Raw genomic sequence first — 20,074 nt, 5'->3', positions numbered from 1 at the left:
CAAAAGGTGAATACATTTCATTGTAAAAGTCCTTGTTCAAAAGATGAAATGGTGGGGGGAAAGTGATTGATATGGAATTTTACATTGATTTACATTTCTTGAATTTAAAATGAGTGATAATTGCTATAATATTTGTTTAGCTAATTAATCCACTTATTGCACCATGTGTTTCAAACAATGATGTATATATGACTGGTTTCAAATAAGGACTCTTATTTTGGTAGTACGTGAAAACCTTGACCCGGAGGTGGTTCTTTGTCCTGTCAGAGCAACAGCTGAGTTGGTGATACAGAATGTCAAGCAAGCCTCTTATCGAGCTAATTTTGTGTTGATACTGTACGAATAGACTGCTGTAACACTACTACTTCTAAGTATGAACTGAAGTGTTTGTCTGCTTACTTGCTTTGGATAAATTAATGGCAAACATAAATGTTGGGAATGCAGGGGATCTTCAATCTCAAGTAAGTACCCTACTGTTGAACAGAACTCAGGGCTGGGCATGACTGAAGTTCACATTAGTGGAGAGTATGTCCCATTTTGTACTTTGATTCATATGTTTATATATTTGACTCAACTATAAAAACAGACATGAGAGAAAGCTTATAGATCATTTGCTTTTAGATGACTACATTATTATTATTATAACACAATATTACACTATTTTCTTCATCAGATCGAAGAGGTCGAGGCACTTTCCTCCATATACGGTGACGAATGGTGTGTTATTGATGAAGCAGCAAGAATATTTTGCATCAAAATAACGGATGATATAGACTATCCAAAACTGAAAGCATGTTTACAGGTAATTGTTTCATTACATTTTTGTGTGTTTAAAATGTTTCCGAGCAGTGTATGATAGCATTAACTCAAGAGTTTAATTTCCATAATTAGATCATTCTCCCACATGATTACCCGAGTGCAGCACCACCTGTCTACCAAATAAAGTAAGTCTACATGTTGGGTTTTACAGTACAGTACACTTACACTACCTCTGATAAACATGTATCAGGCATAAAAAAAAGCTAAGTATTAAGACTAACATTTGAGACATATTCTGCCTTCTCTCCTCATGCAGTGCAGCATGGTTGCGAGGCCCTGATAGAAAGACCCTGTCCAACAGCCTTGAGGAGCTCTATGTGTGAGTGGATTTCATAATCACTGACTACTGTACATGAAGCACAGAATAGTTATCCCTGAACATGGAGGGGATTCCATCATAATGCTAACCTAAAGATGGATTGCCTGATGGTGAAGCCAAATTTGCTTGCGGTATTGCTGATTTACAGTCCATTACCCTGTCTCACCCATGTCTCTGAGTAGATATGTCTCCACTGACATCAAACTAACCAGTGGTGTCTTTCCTATCAGGGAGAACACTGGGGAAAGCATCCTCTACCTCTGGGTGGAGAAGGTCCGGGAGTTCCTCCTGGAGAAATCCCAAAGCACAGACACAGGTGAGAATCGCATGTCACGTCTGCTTGATAGTATGCTTTATTTTTTCACTAGAGGGCAGTAAAATAAATAATTTTTCCAACTCCAGAAATCCAATTATGAAAGTGTGCACCCATTGGCATTAATATATACCTTTATGAGGAAGGCAATGAGCTCAGACAGAAAAACTATTGAGAAAGCTTGATTTCAATCTCTTTCCTTTCTTGGAGATGACAGTCAGAATTCTTGGGGTCTTTCATTCAGGTCTTTGATGTGCTCCCATGCATCATTGTGATAAGATGAACACAAGACTTGGTGGGTGGTATATGAAAAGCCCTCTTTCCTGTTTCTGTAATTTAACTGAATGAAGATCAGTATCTGAGTAATAGCTTTCAGTGCTGTGAGCCTGTGACGAAACCTTTGTCAAATATTTTTTCAAAGAGGCTGAGGAAAGAGAAGTACATTTGGTTGTTTGTTGTATTGTCTTTGAAAATGTTTTTCTATGAATGGATGAGTTTTAATGCTTTTTATTCCCCTTTTTGAACACTAAGGAAAACAGGATACCATTTTATTCTAACTCTTCACTGTTTTCTAAAGCCGTTAAACTTGTTAGCTAATTAAGCACAGTGCTTTAATTTAGTACTATTTCAATTAATAACCATGGAATCCATCAATATGGATGCAGTCCTATCGTTGTAATTATGTTCTTTCTCTCTGTACAGTTGTTATGATCAACTGAAATGGGAGAAAGCAGAGAATGTGTATGCTGTGAAAATGAGATGCTGGGTATAGGTCACAGAGCATTCTTGCTTTAGAGGAAATCATTCAGTTTGGAGCACATTCATAAAAGTATAAAAGGCAAGTTGAAAATTGTATTTTGTATTCAAATTGCAGCTTGTGTCCTCTTCCATAACGAGCAACTGATGTGAGAAATGATTGGTGTTAATGCCCTCTGAACCTTCATTTAAATGTATTCTCATTGCAAAGTTTTCCCCCTTTTTAATGAACTCCTACTATTCTAAATGCAATCATTTTACTTGTGGAAGCATCCTTATCTAGATTCAAAACTGTCAGAGAAGTGATTTGGGATTATTTGATGAAAAGGCCTATACAGTGGGGTCTGAAATTATTGACACCCTTGATAAAGATGAGCAAAAATGACTGCTTAAAATAAATAATTCAAATACTGAGCTACATTGTGTCCACCACCATATTTTACAGTAGGTATGGGGTTCATTTCTGTTCATGCATTCTCATTTCAATGCCAATCCCACCACTGGTGTGCGTGGCCAAAAACCTACATTATTATTTCATCTTAACATATGTAAATGTCTGGAGTTTGCTAAACGGCATTGGCACTCGAATTGGAACTGGTACTTTGGTCAGATGACATGAAAATTGAGCTCTTTGGCCACCCACACCAGTGGTGGGTTTGGTGTTGAAATGACAATGCATAAGCAGAAAATAACCCCTTACTGTAAAATATGATGGAGGATCTTTGATGTTATGGCATTATTTTGCTTCCACTGGTCCTGAGGCCCTTGTTAAGGTCAATGGCATCATGAACTTTACCTAGTACCAGGACATTTTAGCGATAAACCTGGTTGCCTCTGCCAGGGGCTGAAACTTGGCCACAAGTGGATCTTCCAGTAAGACAATAACCACAAACACATATTAATCCACAATGAAATGGGGACTAATCTGAAGGTAACCGGTACCGTTTTAAAACATGATTGTGCCTACCCAAAAAAAGGGGTTAAATATGTGTAAAATAATATATACAGTATTAGTCAAAGGTTTGGACACACCTACTCATTCCAGGGATTTTCTTAATATTTCATATTTTCTACATGAATGATCCTCAAAAAGTTAAGACAGCTGCACCATCGAGAGCATCTTGACTGGCTGCATCACTGTTTGGTATGGCAACTGCTTGGGATCTGATCGCACGCTCACACATACTTACACACACACACTTATTTATTTTTCTCCCCAATTTCGTGGTATCCAATTGTTTAGTAGCTACTATCTTGTCTCATCGCTACAACTCCCGTATGGGCTCGGGAGAGACGAAGGTTGAAAGTCATGTGTCCTCGGATACACAACCCAACCAAGCCGCACTGCTTCTTAGCACAGCGCGCATCCAACCCGGCAACCTTTGTTAGCGCGCACTGCGCCAGGCCCGCCACAGGTGTGGCTGGTGCGCGATGAGACAAGGATATCCCTACCGGCCAAGCCCTCCCTAACCCGGACAGCACTAGGCCAATTGTGAGTCGCCCCACGGACGTCACGGCCGGTTACGACAGAGCCTGGGCGCGAACCCAGAGTCTCTGGTGGCACAGCTAGCGCTGCAGAACAGCGCCCTTAACCACTGCGCCATCCGGGAGGCCCATTGTTAGAACATTTAGTTAATTTTACGGTCATGCAATGGTAATTATCTGAAGATGGGACCTGCGTGGTAGGTGTCCATGTAAATTAGGCATATGGTCAAGGCAGAAAGGACCTTCAAAGTCACTCAAACGCATCATGGGACACAAAGATACACAATCACAAATACACATTGAATTCATTTCACAGCCTGTCCATCTTTCTACTTCTCTCACAGTGGAGCAACCAGAGGTGAGAAAGATGGCAACAGAGGAGGAGGAAGTGGCGGATGATGTAGAAATGCCTGATTACCGCAATCTGAAGCTGAACAAAGAGAATGTACACCTCTTCGAAAATCACTCAAGTGGTATGGCACGGACTGAATATTCTTGAATAGAGAAAGAATAAAAAAACAAGTAATTTCTAAGCCTTAATAATAATCGTATCTGAAAGGAAAGAACAGTTTTGTATATAAACTGAATTGTGCTTGCTGCCCACGTGTTAATTGGTTCTTGCCTTTTATTTTTGTGTTTATAAATCTTTGTAGATGAGGAACTACCTCATATAAAACTGGGGGAGACGATAACAGAAAGACGCAGCACCTTCCAACCACACTTAGCCCCTGTGGTAACACCTAGACAGGTACTGTGTAGGCCCTCTCCTGTCTCCCTCCTCTCTCTGACTATAAAACATTCATATTCTCACATCCATCACAGAACAAGTTAGGGAAGTAAATCACAAGCCTTAAAATCTTCAAAATCATGCTAGACAATGCTACCCTGTTGGGAGAGAGAAGAAGCTGTGAGTTAAAGCTCATGTGGAGAGGATGTAGTTTCAATGCTAATGTGCTTCCAATATGGAAAACGAAACATCCTCAGGCTGTGCTCCTGCTGCTAAATGTTCTCAGGATGAAAACGGAAAGAGCTGCTTTAAACATATCTAACCTGCCATCAATTGCAATTTAGACAGTGATAATTATGTAATTTCCTGGAGAGTACATGAACTGTGTAGATGTAATTACAGTGCACATTGTACCATAAGCATTAACAGTTAACTATTACACAACTGTATGGTTCTCTTTTTACATGCTGTACATTTTCAGTATTATGATTACCCACCCAATAAACAAGTAGGCCTTTTTTTATAAGAAAACTGTTTATACAAACTTTTAAAATAAAGTTACCTAATATATTGTCAAGAGTAGGAGTCACCCGAACCTGTTTGGGGTTTTATCTTAGTCTTTCTGTTGGATATGCCATCTGTTTGAAGAGGAATCAATGATTACCCTCATCTTTATGCACCACACAGGAGTTCTCAGATGAGTGGGCTACCGTTCTGTCTTTAATGCAGAAGTTGTACTTTAGGGATGGACGTACCCACCATACTTCTAATGTTAAGAGTATGATTAGAGGAAAGGAGGCAATTCAAACAGATTTGTTTTTGTGTTTCAGGTTAGAATGGTTCTTGACAAGCTGTTTGAAAACAAGAAGATTGCAAGCGCCACTCACAATATTTATGCATACAGGTAGAGCATCCAGTTTTGAATATACATAACAAGTTGTAATATTCACAGTGGGTTTATATCTCTCGAATCACACAGTGGATCAATTGTTATTTGACAATGTGTGTGCTGTAAGTAGGCTAGATTTAATGAGTTACATTGAGTCTTTATAAGATGCTTGATGCTTTCTGGGTGGTCATTAACCCAACAGGAGATGCTGACATTCAGAGAATAGAAAAGTTTCCTTCAAGGAGACATGCAGTTTAAGTACATTCTCATACTAAAAGTCTCAACCAACTAAAACTTATATTCTCTGTATTGTAGGATATACTGTGAAGAAAAGCAGAGTTTCCTGCAGGACTGTGAGGATGATGGAGAGACCGCAGCGGGAGGACGACTGCTTCACTTACTACAGGTGCTTTGCTCTATGTCCACTTTGCTCCGTACCCTCTAGTGCTTCATTCAGTATTCACACGGTTGCCTTATGCCTCAAGGACCCATTTTCCGTTTTCAAACCAACCCTCTGTGGTCTTGAGGTTCACTGACCCTCTCCTGTTTATAACTTGAATATAATCTTAAATCCAAGGTAATGTACAATATATCCTGTTTAAGATTCACTTTGATAAGTAGCCATGCACAAGCCTTGGCAGGAGCCTATGTCCTGTTTCTGTAGCGTGAGGCAGCTTGATGTACAAGTACACCCCCTGTACGCTAGTCATATGGAATTGTTTTAAGATGGTCATCCTATGGTTAAATAAAGGTGAAATAAAAAAAATGGCCATACTATGACTTTTTGAATGAAAAAAAAGATTTGATAAAATATAGAATTTGGCCTTTACTACTAAAGCCCAGAGAAACACATTGAATAACATTAATAATTGGCAAAAAAAGACAGTCAAAAAAGAAATCATAAGAATCAAGGTTTTGCAGTGTTTGTCCTATATCTTGGAGATAAGAAAGCTGAGGAAACACAGTGCATTTGGAAAGTATTCAGACCCCTTGACTTTTTCCACATTTTGTTGCATTACAGCTTTATTCTAAAATGGATTATTGTTTTTTTTGCCCAAATCCATCTACACACTACCCCATAATGACAAAGCAAAAACAGTTTTTTTAGAAGTTTAGGCAAATTTATTTAAAAAAAAAATACAAAGCCACTCCTGCATTGTCTTGGCTGTGTGCTTAGGGTCGTTGTCCTGTTGGAAGGTGAACCTTCACCCCAGTCTGAGGTCCTGAGCGCTCTGGATTTAATTTAATTTAATTTGAAACTCTCTTTTAGTCCCAATTTGGACTAATCTTCCAAGAGTCCTGCTCTGGAGCAGGTTTTCATCAAGGATCACTCTGTACTTTGCTCCGTTCATCTTTCCCTTGATCCTGACTAGTTTCCCAGTCTCTGCCTCTGAAAAACATCCCTTAGGAGTGGCTTCTTTCTGGCCAGTCTACCATAAAGGACTGCTTGGTGGAGTGCTGCAGAGATTGTTGTCCTTCTGGAAGGTTCTCCCATCTCCACAGAGAAACTCTGGAGCTCTGTCAGAGTGAACATCGGATTCTTGGTCACCTCACTGGCCAAGGCCCTTCTCCCGCAATTGCTCAGTTTGGCCGGGCGGCCAGCTCTAGGAAGAGCCTTGGTGGTTCCAAACTTCTTACATTTAAGAATGATGGAGGACACTGTGTTCTTGGGGACCTTCAATGCTGCAGAATTTTTTTGGTACCTTTCCCCAGATCTTTGCCTCTACACAATCCTGTCTCAGAGCTCTACTGACAATTCCTTCGACCTCATGGCTTGGTTTTGCTCTGACATGCACTGTCAACTGTGGGACCTTTATATAGAGAGGTGTGTGCCTTTTCTAAATCATGTCCAATCAATTGAATTTACCACAGGTGCTCCAATCAAGTTGTAGAAGCATCTCAAGGATGATCAATGGAAACAGGATGCACCTGAGCTTAATTTCGAGTCTCATAGCAAAGGGTCTGAATAATTATGTAAATAAGGTATTTCTGTTTCATTTTTTATAAATTTGCAAAAAGACTTACTGTTTTTCCTTTGTCATTAAAGGGTTTTGTGTGTAGATTGATGAGGGGGAGAAACATTATTTAATTAATTTTAGAATAAGGCTGTAACGTAATAAAATGTGTAAAAAGGTAAGGGGTCGTGTGTGTGTGTAAGTATATATATATATATATATATATATATATATATATATATATATATATATATATATATATACAATATCTTTTTTTTAACGTACGGGTTACCTTCAGACAAGTTCCGTGACACTGGTGGGGGTCATAGAGTAAAACAGAGAACACCATCGTGAGAGTCTCTTCTTTCCATAATGGTTTTTATGTCAAACCGTACGGATGCTACAGACGTTTTCGTGAGAAGACTGATTTACTCGATGCTGAGTGGCAAGCGGGATGCTGAGTGGCAAGCAGAGACTCATTTTTACAGTCTTTAAAACAAATGTTTTTAACTTCTTATGGCTGGGGGCAGTATTGAGTAGCTTGGATGAATAAAGTGCCCAGAGTAAACTGCCTGCTACTCAGTCCCAGTTGCTAATATATGCATATTATATGGGTATTTGGATAGAAAACACTCTGAAGTTTATAAAACTGTTTGAATGTCTGTGAGTATAACAGAACTCATATGGCAGGCAAAAACCTGAGAAAAAATCCAACCAGGAAGTGGGAAATCTGAGGTTGGTCGTTTTTCAACTCATTCCTTATTGAAGATACAGTGGGATATTGGTCATGTTGCACTTCCTAAGGCGTCCACTAGATGTCAATAGTCTTTAGAACCTTGGTTGATGCTTCTACTGTGAAGTGAGGGCGAATTATAGGGGAATGAGTCAGAGGTCTGCCAGAATGCCTTGAGCTCGTGAAGCTCGTTCACGTGAGAGTGAGCTCTGTTCCATTGCTTTTCTACAGACAAAGGAATTCTCCGGTTGGAACATTATTGAAGATTTATGTTAAAACATCCTAAAGATTGATTCTATACTTCATTTGACATGTTTCTACGGACTGTAACTGAACTTTTTGACTTTTCGTTTGCTCCTAGTGAACGCGCTTCGTGAGTTTGGATTTGTTTACTAAAACACGCTAACAAAAGGAGCTATTTGGACATAAACAATGGACATTATCGAACAAAACAAACAGTTATTGTGTAACTGGGATTCCTGGGAGTGCATTCTGATGAAGATCATCAAATGTAAGTGAATATTTATAATGTTATTTCTGACTTCTGTTGACTGCACAATATGGCGGACATCTTTTTGGCTTGTTTGGGCTCTGAGCGCCGTACTCAGATTATTGCATGGTTTGCTTTTTCCGTAAAGTTTTTAAAAAATCTGACACAGTGGTTGCATTAAGGAGAAGTGTATCTAAAGTTCCATGTATAACATTTGTATTTTCATCAACATTTATGATGAGTATTTCTGTAAATTGATATGGCTCTCTGCAAAATCACCGGATGTTTTTGGAACTACTGAACATAACGCGCCAATGTATACTGAGATTTTTTTATATAAAAATGTACTTTATCGAACAAAGCATACATGTATTGTGTAACATGAAGTCCTATGAGTGTCATCTGATGAAGATCATCAAAGGTTAGTGATTAATTTTATCTCTATTTCTGATTTTTGTGGCTGGAAAAATGGCTGTGTTTTTCTGTGACTTGGCTCTGACCTAACATAATCGTTGTGGTGCTTTCGCCGTAAAGCCTATTTGAAATCGGACACTGTGGTGGGATTAACAAGAAGTGTATCATTTAAAATGGTGTGAAATACTTGATTGTTTGAGGAATTTTAATTATGGGATTTCTGTTGTTTAGAATTTGGCGCCCTACACTTTCACTGGCTGTTGTCATATCGATCCTGTTAGCGGGATCTCAGCTCTAAGAAGTTTTTAATATACAGACGTTCAATTTTTCATTTATTCTGCCTGTCCTTTGGAATTTTCCAAATGGATTAACAATTCCACATTGAACACTGCATGGTGATGAATTACGACCACAACATCTGTTTGCTGAGTAGGCCTATGCTTAATGATTCTGATGGAACTTGTCTGTTTAGGGGGGTTAAAGCCTAGGTTAACCAGTTCTAAATGGCACTAGCAGTTTTCAAAGTAGCTTAAGCGGAAGATAGACGGAAAGCAATTATTCCAAAACTGCAGCTTGTTGTGGAACATATTTTCCTACTTCCGTCAACCAGTCCATTTTGAATTTGTGATAAAACTTTCGTCATTTGGTAAGGAATCTAGCTTGTGTATGTCATCGGTAGGGTTGCCAACTTTCTCACTACCAAATAAGGGATAATGGTGGCGTGCCAGTGCACGGTGCCACGGCGGTGTGGGTATGGTGTTGTGTGAATGAATATAGTGTATAGTCTTATTCAATTGGAAAGGCAAAACATTTGTATATTCCATTTAGTCTATAGCTTTACTAAAACTGTATCATTATGTAAACTTATGTGAGTAAACCTCAAAATGAATGATCAAAGAAATCACAATTTGGGACTTTACAGCAAAAAACAACAACATTTAAAATGGAAAAGAGGGGTATGAGTCACTCACCAAGTCTACTTATTTTTTTGCTGCACTTGACTGATTCAAGCAGTCCTTTGTCCTTTTGCATGGCCAGAGAGAAGTCCTTACATGACAAGTCACAGTTCACAGATATTTGAAGTTCATTTTTGATCAGCTCTGTGCTGCATCTGTTTCTTGAGTCGGACCATTTAATGGTCATCAGAGAGAAAATCCTCTACAAAAGCATTTGAGCCTGGCACACTGAGGACAAATGAGACAATCCTGAACATGTTGATCAAGTTGGCTTTCCCTAGGTTTTGGAAAACTGCCATCCACTTCTCACTGGTGGATTTTGTGGTATCCTGTCTGGCTTTCTGTATTTCCTCCCGGCTAGCACAACACTCTTCATAGAGTTGGTCCATACTGACTGTCTCTGTCATTTTGAGGGCAGCCACCACCTGCTCCAGGTCAGTGAAGGAGTGCTCCTCATAGAGTTGGTCCATACTGACTGTCTCTGTCATTTTGAGGGCAACCACCACCTGCTCCATGTCAGTGAAGGAGAGCTCCTCATAGAGGCTGGTCAGTGAAGGAGAGCTCCTCATAGAGGCAGGCCAGTGAAGGAGAGCTCCTCATAGAGGCAGGCCAGTGAAGGAGAGCTCCTCATAGAGGCTGGTCAGTGAAGGAGAGCTCCTCATAGAGACTGGTCAGTGAAGGAGAGCTCCTCATAGAGGCTGGTCAGTGAAGGAGAGCTCCTCATAGAGGCTGGTCAGTGAAGGAGAGCTCCTCATAAAGGCTGGTCAGTGAAGGAGAGCTCCTCATAGAGGCTGGTCAGTGAAGGAGAGCTCCTCATAGAGGCTGGTCAGTGAAGGAGAGCTCCTCATAGAGGCTGGTCAGTGAAGGAGAGCTCCTCATAGAGGCAGGCCAGTGAAGGAGAGCTCCTCATAGAGGCTGGTCAGTGAAGGAAAGCTCCTCATAGAGGCAGGCCAGTGAAGGAGAGCTCCTCATAGAGGCTGGTCAGTGAAGGAGAGCTCCTCATAGAGACTGGTCAGTGAAGGAGAGCTCCTCATAGAGGCTGGTCAGTGAAGGAGAGCTCCTCATAGAGGCTGGTCAGTGAAGGAGAGCTCCTCATAAAGGCTGGTCAGTGAAGGAGAGCTTCTCATAGAGGCTGGTCAGTGAAGGAGAGCTCCTCATAGAGGCTGGTCAGTGAAGGAGAGCTCCTCATAGAGGCCGATCCGTTTCAGTTTCACCATTACATGTTCTGGTGAGAAATCAAACCACTTGTCAATGTATGTAATGACAGCGTCATAGAACTTCAAAGTCCTGTTGCTGCTTGGACCTTTGATGACAATTGTTTGTCCATCAGCTGCTTGGTCTGGTATCCAAAAACGCAGTCCTTTTTCCGCTGAAGCATCTTCATTTTGAACTTTTGGACTTCCTCGTAAACATCTGTGATGCAGAGCGTTGTTTCCTCCAGCTTTTTTACGAGTTGGTCATAAACACCCCCCACATTGTGGAAAAAGCACAGATACATCTCAGCTACTTCTGTTTTTTCTTCATACTCAAAAATACTCTTCAGTGCCACAGGACAGGCCTCCTCAAGGGACCTAAAGTATGAAGTAAGACCTGGCCAGCTTTGCAGGAGACGATCGAAAGCTGGATGAAGTGCGAGCCATCGTGTGCAAACATGTCGCAGAGTTTCACGCCACTCAATGTGAACAAAGGTGAAAAATGCATGCGGTTCCTCACGCAGTTCCTCTCTTCGGGAAGCAGATACTGATACGTGGCTGTAGCTCATTAAAACAATTGTCTCAGTATCCACTGACAGCTGAACGCAAGCGTGCTTGCAGGCATTATAAGCTATGTAATTAGCTTTCAGAATGCAATTGTTGGCACTGCTCAAAAACTGGTAAACGGAGTGGTGCTTTCCAATTATGTTAGTTTCCGCAGTAGACGTCAAGAAGAGTGCACCGATATTGCTAGCACCTTTAGCTAGGGGGCCTTGTGCATTTCTGTGGATGCATGCTGAGTTAGGTCATTCTCCCCTCCATGGCCAATTGATAACGACATGCAGTACAGAAAGCTTTCGTCGAGTCACCACTGACGGGCTTAACCCACGTCTTTTTTACTTCACATTGTTTGTTGTAGCTGCACAGTCTTTTCTTTTTTGCAGGTTTGTCCATATTTCCTTGATATGCCAAACCGACCGAACAACAACAGAAATTACATTGCAGGAATTGGCGCATTTAAACTATACTGTGATTGGATGAATATACAGGACAAGAGGGGTCCCGTATGGGACAAACCAATTTAGCGCAATATAAGGAACATCCCGGCTAATACGGGACAGTTGGCAACCCTAGGACTCATCAGTTACATACTTTTTTATAGCCATTTATTTGTGTAGGCCTACCGGGAGCTTGTGTGCGCAGGGAGTGGCTGGAATGCAATTGAGTGAACGAGACACGGAGGGGAAAGGGAATTTAGGGAGAAGAACGGTGTGATGCTTGGCTTGAAGTTGGTTTCGTTTTTGTTGTGACCCGCAAATGCACATGTACAAATGGAACACTAGAGTCAAAGCAAATTAACATTGACTTTAAGAAAAAAATGTACTTGCTCGTTCGGGCAGCCACAAAGCACATTCCACCAAATCGTTTTATAGTATTTTTTAAATATTTTTTTATATATCTTGTTAAAGATTGATCTTTGATGTCCATTCGAGTACTCATGCCTATACATAATTCAAGCAAGCATTCATTCCTGTTTCAGTCAATATTAGTGGGTACAGACTGAGGCTCTAACAATCAAATCGTTTTCATGCATTCTTATTCATCCATAACATCAGCTTGCAAGAATGCCAAATGTCAGACTATGAGTGCACCACAGTGAAATGTCTCTTTGGATTTCTCTGCTGGAGTCCAGAGTCTTGTTTACACGTTTCTCAGATTAATCTGCCTTTGATGGTAGCCCCTTTTCAAAAACAATAGCAATGTCTGAGTGGGATAAGACATCTTGAGAGGAATTTGTACTGAGCTGAACGGTTCATCCTGAACCCCACAGGACGTTGTTCCATCTATGCTCTGGACAATCTGATTTTGGATTATAGGTTGCACTGAGTCTGTTCAATGAAGACCGATTTATGACCATAGCACATGTTCCAATCCAAGTGCCAATGCCGTTTATCAAACTCCAGACGGTGCTAGGTTCAGATGACATGAGCTCTTTGGCCACAAACACCAGTGGTGTCGAAAAACGGAAGTATACAGAAAGTACCTCATACCTACTGTAAAGTATGGTGGCGGATCTTTGATGTTCTAGGGCTATTATGCATACCCTGGTGCTTTGGCCCTTGTTAAGGTCAACGACATCATGAACTTTACCAAGTAGCAGGACATTTTAGCCAAGAGGCTGACACTTGGCTGCAAGTGGATCTTCCAGCAAGACAATAACCCCAAGCACAAATCAAAATCCACAAAGAAATGGTTAATTAAGCATTATAAACTGGGTGGTTCGATCCCTGAATGCTGATTGGCTGACAGCCGTGGTATATCAGACTATATATCACAGTTATGACAAAATATTAATTTGTATTGCTCTAATTACATTGGTAACCAGTTTATAATAGCAATAAGACACCTTGGGTGTTTGAGGTATATGGCCAATATACCACGGCTAAGGGCTGTATCCAGGCACTCCTTGTTACATTGTGGGTAAGAACAGCCCTTAGCCGTGGTATGTTGGCCATATACCACACCTCCTTGTGCCTTATTGCTTAAATAGCATTCAGGGCTTGAACCACCCAATTTATAATTTACATTTTGCAATGGCCATCTCAGTCTTCGGACTTGAACCCAATTGAAAACCTGTGGTTTGAATTGAAGAGGACAGTCCATAACCGCAGACAAAGGATATCAAGGATCTGGAAAGATTCTGTATGGAGGAATGGTCTAAGATCCTTCCCAATATGTTCTCCAACTCATAAAACATTTTAGAAATGTATTAAAATGTATTGATAAACGGGGTGTCAATCATTTTTGACCCTACCTTTTTGAGTAAAAAAAATATTACTTGTTAAACAAAATCTCTTTCTTTGAGCAATTTTATTAGTATAAAAACAAAAATCCCCAATTTATTGAGCATACAATAGCTCAGTATTTGAATTATTTTATAGTCTTTTTCGCTCATCTTTCTCAAGGGTGCCAATCATTTTGGACCTGACTGTATGTCATCATTCTTCCATTGTCACTGAATCTGACCTAACAAGTGAAGAGAAGAGCCTTCAGTCTAATGCTCACCCCCACCACTACCACCCAGGTGCTTTTGGGTAAGATTCTGATTAATGTTCTACTTGAACCTCTCAACACTGACAGGCAATTTACTTTGAGGGCTGATTCTTAATCTGTTTTTCTCTCATATATTTTCCTCTCAGACCCCTTCTTCGTTTTGAATTTAGCATTTACTCATTTTGGCAGTACGAATGTGAAGTGCGGAGCTGAGAATAAAGGGAGACGTTTATTATTACAGTAAATAGAAAGATGGCATTGGCGTGGTCTCCCATAGCCAAATTCTCCCCTGCTGCGTAGAGGGCTGTTGATTGACAGCGGAGGGACCGAGGCAGATATTCTCCTGGATAAAGGCTTATTCTTTATGATGCATCCTGTGTCAGCTGCAAAGGTGAAATCAGGCTTCTAGGGGGTGTTCACTAGTCATCCCCTGTCACATGTGGTCTTTCAATCGTCTTGCTAATCGTCACATCCTCTTTGATATGACACATGAGGAGGTGCTTGGGTACATGGACCAGTGACCAGAATGTTGCTCATCCAAATCTCCAAGCACACTTGTTGACATAAATCATCTGTTAAGGGAGATGCCAGCTATTAAGTCTGTTATCTATATTTTGCCGTGGGAGCAATCCTTGCACAACAATTATCTCTGTATCTGTATGCTGATGTCTTTATCTTGGGAGAGGAAAACATGTCTGTATGCCTCTCTGTATTGCTTAACATCGGTTTTATAATCATTCCCAAACAGCCATTATTTGTGATTCATATCTGTCATGTGATTTGAGTCTATGCCAAACCGATCATCAACATCCACACATACAGTAGCTACCACATCCATCATGTGCCTCTGTGTCAACACCACTCTGTTGTTCTACCTCAGATCCTGGATGTGCGAAATGTGCTGGTGGTTGTGTCTCGCTGGTATGGAGGGATCCTGCTGGGTCCAGACCGTTTCAAACATATCAACAACTCTGCCAGGAACATCCTGGTCCAGGAGGGGTACACATCCTCTGCGGTGAGACCCTCTCTCCCTATTAGTAATGTGTCCAAGTTTGGCATAAGTCCACACTAAAGTATATACATTTAGTGACTTTAGTCTGAATGTTGAACAAGACCTTGGATGTAATTCAAAATGAATACTGTGTGCAAAATGTATCTTCCATCTATATATAAGTTTAAATGTTTGTTTGTAATATCAAGCTTGATGGGGAAATGTTTTTACGTTCCTCGTTGTCGGACGCTTTTGACATAAGCAGGCATATACATAGAATCTAATCTGAAAGTCTAATGGAAACTTTCTCCTCTACTTACCTGAAACAAATTTTATTTATTTATGGAAAGTGGGACAAGGTCAGAGCGGATTCAGTTAAACTGAATGATGTTTAACTACAAAACACCAGTTTCAACGTCAACAGTGAAGAGGCGACTCCGGGATGCAGTTCCTCTGTCCAGTGTCTGTTCTTTTGCCCATCTTAATCTTTTCTTGTTATTGGCTTTTTCTTTGCAACTCTGCCAAGAACGCCAGCATCCCAGAGTTGCCTCTTCACTGTTGATGTTGAGACTGGTGTCTTGCGGGTACTATTTAATGAAGCTGCCAGTTGAGGACTTGTGAGGCGTCTGTTTCTCAAACTAGACACTCTAATATACTTGTCCTCTTGCTCAGTTGTGCACCAGGGCCTCCCACTCCTCTTTTTATTCTAGTTAGAGCCAGATTGCGCTGTTCCTTGAAGGGAGTAGTACACAGCGTTGTACGAGATTTTCAGTTTCTTGGCAATTTCTCCCATGGAATAGCCTTCATTTCTCAGAACAAGAATAGACTGATGAGTTTCAGAAAAAAAGTACTTTGTTTCTGGCCATTTTGAGCCTGTAATCAAACCCACAAATGCTGATGCTTCAGATACTCGACTAGTCTAAAGAAGGCCAGTTTTATTGCTTCTTTAATCAGAACAACAGTTTTTAGCTGTGCTAACAAAATTGCAAATGGGTTTTCTAATGATCAATTAGCCTATTAAAATGATAAACTTGGATTAGCTAACACAACGTGCCATTGGAACACAGGAGTGATTGTTTCTGATAATGGGCATCTGTACACCTATGTAGATATTCCATAAAAATGTGTGTGTGTGTGTGTGTGTGTGTGTGTGTGTGTGTGTGTGTGTGTGTGTGTGTGTGTGTGTGTGTGTGTGTGTGTGTGTGTGTGTGTGTGTGTGTGTGTGTGTGTGTGTGTGTGTGTGTGTGTGTGTGTGTGTGAAAGTATTCAAACCCGTTGACTTTTTCCACATTTTTGATACGTTCCTAAAATTTATTCAATTTTTTTTTTCCCTCAGTCATCTACACACAATACCCCATATTGACAAAGCAAAAACAGTTTTTTAGAAATGTTTGCTAATTTCTATTTAAAGAAAAAACTGAAATATCTCATTTACATAAGTATTCAGACCCTTTACTCAGTACTTTGTTGAAGCACCTTTGGCAGCGATTACAGCCTTGAGTCTTCATGGGTATGACACTAAAAGCTTGGCACACCTGATTTGGAAAGTTTCTCCCTTTCTTCTCTGCAGATCCTCTCAAGCTCTGTCAGGTTGGATGGGGAGTGTTGCTGACCAGCTATTTTCAGGTCTCTCTAGAGATGTTCGATTGGGTTCAGGTCTGGACATTGAGACTTGTCCCAAAGCCACTCCTGCTTTATCTTGGCTGTGTGCTTAGGGTCGTTGTCCTGTTGGAAGGTGAACCTTCGCCCCATTCTGAGGTCCTGAGCACTCTGGAGCAGGTTTTCATCAAGGATCTCTCTGTACTTTGCTCTGTTTATCTTTGTCTCGATCCTGGCAAGTCTCCCAGTCCCTGCCTCTGAAAAACATCCCCACAGCATGATGCTGCTACAACAATGCTTCACCATAGGGATGGTTCCAGGTTTCCTCCAGGTGTGACGCTTGGCATTCAGACCAAAGAGTTTAATCTTGGTTTCATCAGACCAGAGAATCTTGTTTCTCATGGTCTGAGAGTCCTTGAGGTGCCTTTTGGCAAACTTCAAGCGGGCTGTCATGCGCCTTTTACTGAGGAGTGGCTTGCGTCTGGCCAGTCTACCATAAAGGCCTGATTGGTGGAGTGCTTCAGAGATGGTTGTCCTTCTGGAAGGTTCTCCCATCTCCACAGAGGAACTCTAGAGCTCTGTCAGAGTGACCATTGGGTTCTTGGTCACCTCCCTGACCAAAGCCCTTCTCCCCTGATTGCTTAGTTTGGCTGGGAGGCCAGTTCTAGGAAGAGTGTTGGTGGTTCCAAACTTATTATATTTAAGAATGATGGTGAAAACTGTGTTCTTGGGGATCTTAAATGCTGCAAAAATGGTTTGGTACCCTTTCCCCAGATATGTGCCTCGACAACAATCCTGTCAAATTCCTTCGACCTCGTTGCTTGGTTTTTGCTCTGACATGCACTGTCAGCTGTGGGAACTAATATAGACAGGTATGTGCCTTTCCAAATCATGTCCAATCAATAGAATTTACCACAGGTGGACTCCAATCAAGTTGTTGAAACATGTCAAGAATAATCAATGGAAACAGGATGAACCTGAGCTCAATTTCGAGTCTCATATGTAAATAAGGTATTTCTGTGTAACTTTTTTATAAATTTGCAGAAATGTCAAAAAACCTGTTTTCGCGTTGTCATTATGGGGTATTGTGTGTAGATTGCTCATGATTTTATTTATTTAATCCATTTTAGAATAAGGCTGTATTGTAACAAAATGTGGAAAAAGTCAAAGGGGTCTGAATACTTTCCTAAGGCACTGTATATTTGAATACATTTTTTTACCCCTTTTTCTTCACAATTTCGTGGTATCCAATTGGTAGTTAGTCTTGTCTCATCGCTGCAACTCCCCTATGGACTAGGGAGAGGCGACGGTCAAAAGCCATGCGTCCTCCGAAACACAAACCTGCCAAGCCGCACTGCTTCTTGACGCGCTACTCGCTTAACCCGAAAGCCAGCATAACCAATGTGTCAGAGGAAACACCGTCCAACTAACGACCAAATTCAGTTAGCAGGCACCCGGCTCGCCACAAGGAGTCGCTAGAGCACGATGAGATAAGGAAATGCTGTCCGGCCTAACCCTCCCCTAACCCGGACAACGCTGGTCCAATTGTACGCCTCCTCATGGGTCTCACGGCCATGGCCGGCTGTGACACTTTTTCAATAGAACACTTCTTCAGACTTTCAAAGCTTTCCAAAACAACAAACCAAGCTCTCCCTCGTTCAGCGGGTTGTCTGGCCAATGTGGTCTTGTGGAATAATGAATGCAACATGATGGTCACATCTCATTTCCTGATTCAAATCAGGGGAATATGCGTATTAAGGTGAAACATTGGTAGTCATTTGCTATGCAACTACACTGAAGGCGTATACATCTAATATGCTGATTATAAGGTAAACAACTCACTGGTTGAGGATAATTACTGTATGTTTTCCAGCTTTGTCATGAAGTGGTACTCTTCGTCTTTTCTATTTTCCCTCTTTTATTCAATGATCTTTTATTGTTTTGCAGGATGAGGCATCCAAAGCTGGAGGGAAGAATAAAAAGTCAAAAAGCAAGAAGACAAAGTAAAGTGATATACTCTGAATGCTAGTCATTGGCAATGCTCTCTGTAATATTGTTGAAAGGTTTACAGAATCGAACAGACATTTCTGACCTCTATGAGGACTTCAATCTCAAAAAGGTTTTGTTGTGCCTTAAACTGAAAATGGGAATTTGATGGCAACTATGTAATGTTAGTGTCGAACATTCAGGCTTAAGGGAAAGTTAGCCCATCTCCTCATAACCATAATGAAAACTGATTATGTGAGTAATTTATATTAATTAAAAAAGGGCTGCATACATGACTAGGAAAATGCATTAATTTGTTGTAAATCTGATTCTCCTTCTAAGAGCATAGCTGTAATTTTCAGGAATGTCTGAAATTATAACCAAAATGTCTTAATTTCCAAAAAGTCTCTTTCTCTCCCTCACCCTCCCTTCTGTCACGCCTGTATTTAGATGCTTTGATATTTGAGTTCCGCTGTGGTTGAATCCCCACAACTTCTGTCATCCAAAGTACTGTTGAATCAGTCTGAGAGTTCAGGGGACACATCATCTGGGTTTCACAGACAATAAAATCTCATTTCCAAATTCCCTGTACATCATGCTGAAACAGAGACAGTTTCGCTTTCACAGCCTTGATGTCATTATTACCATGCCAACTACAGTGCCTTCGGGAAAAGTTTTCAGACCCATTGACTTTTTCCACATTGTTACGTTACATACAGCCTTATTCTAAAATGGATTTAAAAATTAATAATCACACAATACTCCATAAAAACAAAGCAAAAACAGGTTTTGAGAAATGTTTGCAAATGTATTAAAAACAGAAATACCTTATTTACATAGGTATTCAGACCCTTTTCTATGAGACACACAGCTGTCTATATAAGGTCCCACAGTTGATAGTGCATGTAAGAATAAAAACCAAGCCGTGAAGTCGAAGGAATTGTCAGTAGAGCGCCGAGACAGCATTGTGTCCACTCGTGTCAACTCCTCCTAGAGCTGGCTGCCCAACCAAACTGAGCAATCGGAGGAGAAGGGCCTTGGTCAGGGAGGTGACCAAGAACCCTATGGTCACTCTGAAAGAGCTCTAGAGTTCCTCTGGAGATGGGGGAACCTTCCAGAAGGACAGCCGTCTCTGCAGGACTCCACCAATCTAGCCTTTATTGTAGACTGGCAAGATGGAAGCCACTCCTCAGTAAAAGGCACATGACAGACTCTCAGACCATGTGAAACAAGATCCTCTGGTCTGATGAAACCAAGATTAAACTATTTGGTCTGAATGCCAAGCATCACGTCTGGAGGAAACCTGGCACCATCCCTACGGTGAAGGATGATGGTGGCAGCATCATAGTGTGGGGGTGTTTTTCTGTGCCAAGGACTGGGAGACTAGTCAGGATC

At 41.0% G+C, this 20,074-nt stretch overlaps 1 protein-coding gene across 2 annotated transcripts; it reads left to right on the top strand.

Moving 5' to 3' along the window:
* The first annotated feature begins 259 nt into the window (after nucleotides 1–259).
* impact (impact RWD domain protein) lies at nucleotides 260–19,270 on the top strand. 2 transcript variants are annotated; one of them, XM_020499198.2, is made up of 11 exons: nucleotides 260–461; nucleotides 674–802; nucleotides 892–944; nucleotides 1,076–1,138; nucleotides 1,369–1,454; nucleotides 4,037–4,165; nucleotides 4,346–4,440; nucleotides 5,250–5,323; nucleotides 5,624–5,714; nucleotides 14,984–15,118; nucleotides 18,641–19,270. In XM_020499198.2, exons 1-11 carry the CDS (start codon nucleotides 417–419, stop codon nucleotides 18,698–18,700), a joined length of 960 nt encoding a protein of 319 aa, XP_020354787.1. In that variant the 5' UTR covers nucleotides 260–416; the 3' UTR covers nucleotides 18,701–19,270. The 2 variants fall into 2 exon arrangements, with proteins under 2 accessions (XP_020354787.1, XP_020354788.1); XM_020499199.2 differs by lacking the exon at nucleotides 14,984–15,118.
* The last annotated feature ends 804 nt before the right edge of the window (nucleotides 19,271–20,074 follow it).

The sequence above is a fragment of the Oncorhynchus kisutch genome, linkage group LG13 (genome assembly GCF_002021735.2).
Source record: "Oncorhynchus kisutch isolate 150728-3 linkage group LG13, Okis_V2, whole genome shotgun sequence".
Lineage (NCBI taxonomy): Eukaryota > Metazoa > Chordata > Actinopteri > Salmoniformes > Salmonidae > Oncorhynchus > Oncorhynchus kisutch.
The sequence above is the reverse complement of the archived record's forward strand: the minus strand, read 5'-3'. Positions and strand labels throughout refer to the sequence as shown.

Coding starts and splice junctions, on each gene's coding strand:
- impact (XM_020499198.2), top strand. CDS start 417: ATGGCAAACATAAATGTTGGGAATGCAGGGGATCTTCAATCTCAA. Junction 1,455..4,036: donor ATCCCAAAGCACAGACACAG/GTGAGAATCGCA, acceptor CTTCTCTCACAG/TGGAGCAACCAGAGGTGAGA. Junction 5,715..14,983: donor GACTGCTTCACTTACTACAG/GTGCTTTGCTCT, acceptor GTTCTACCTCAG/ATCCTGGATGTGCGAAATGT.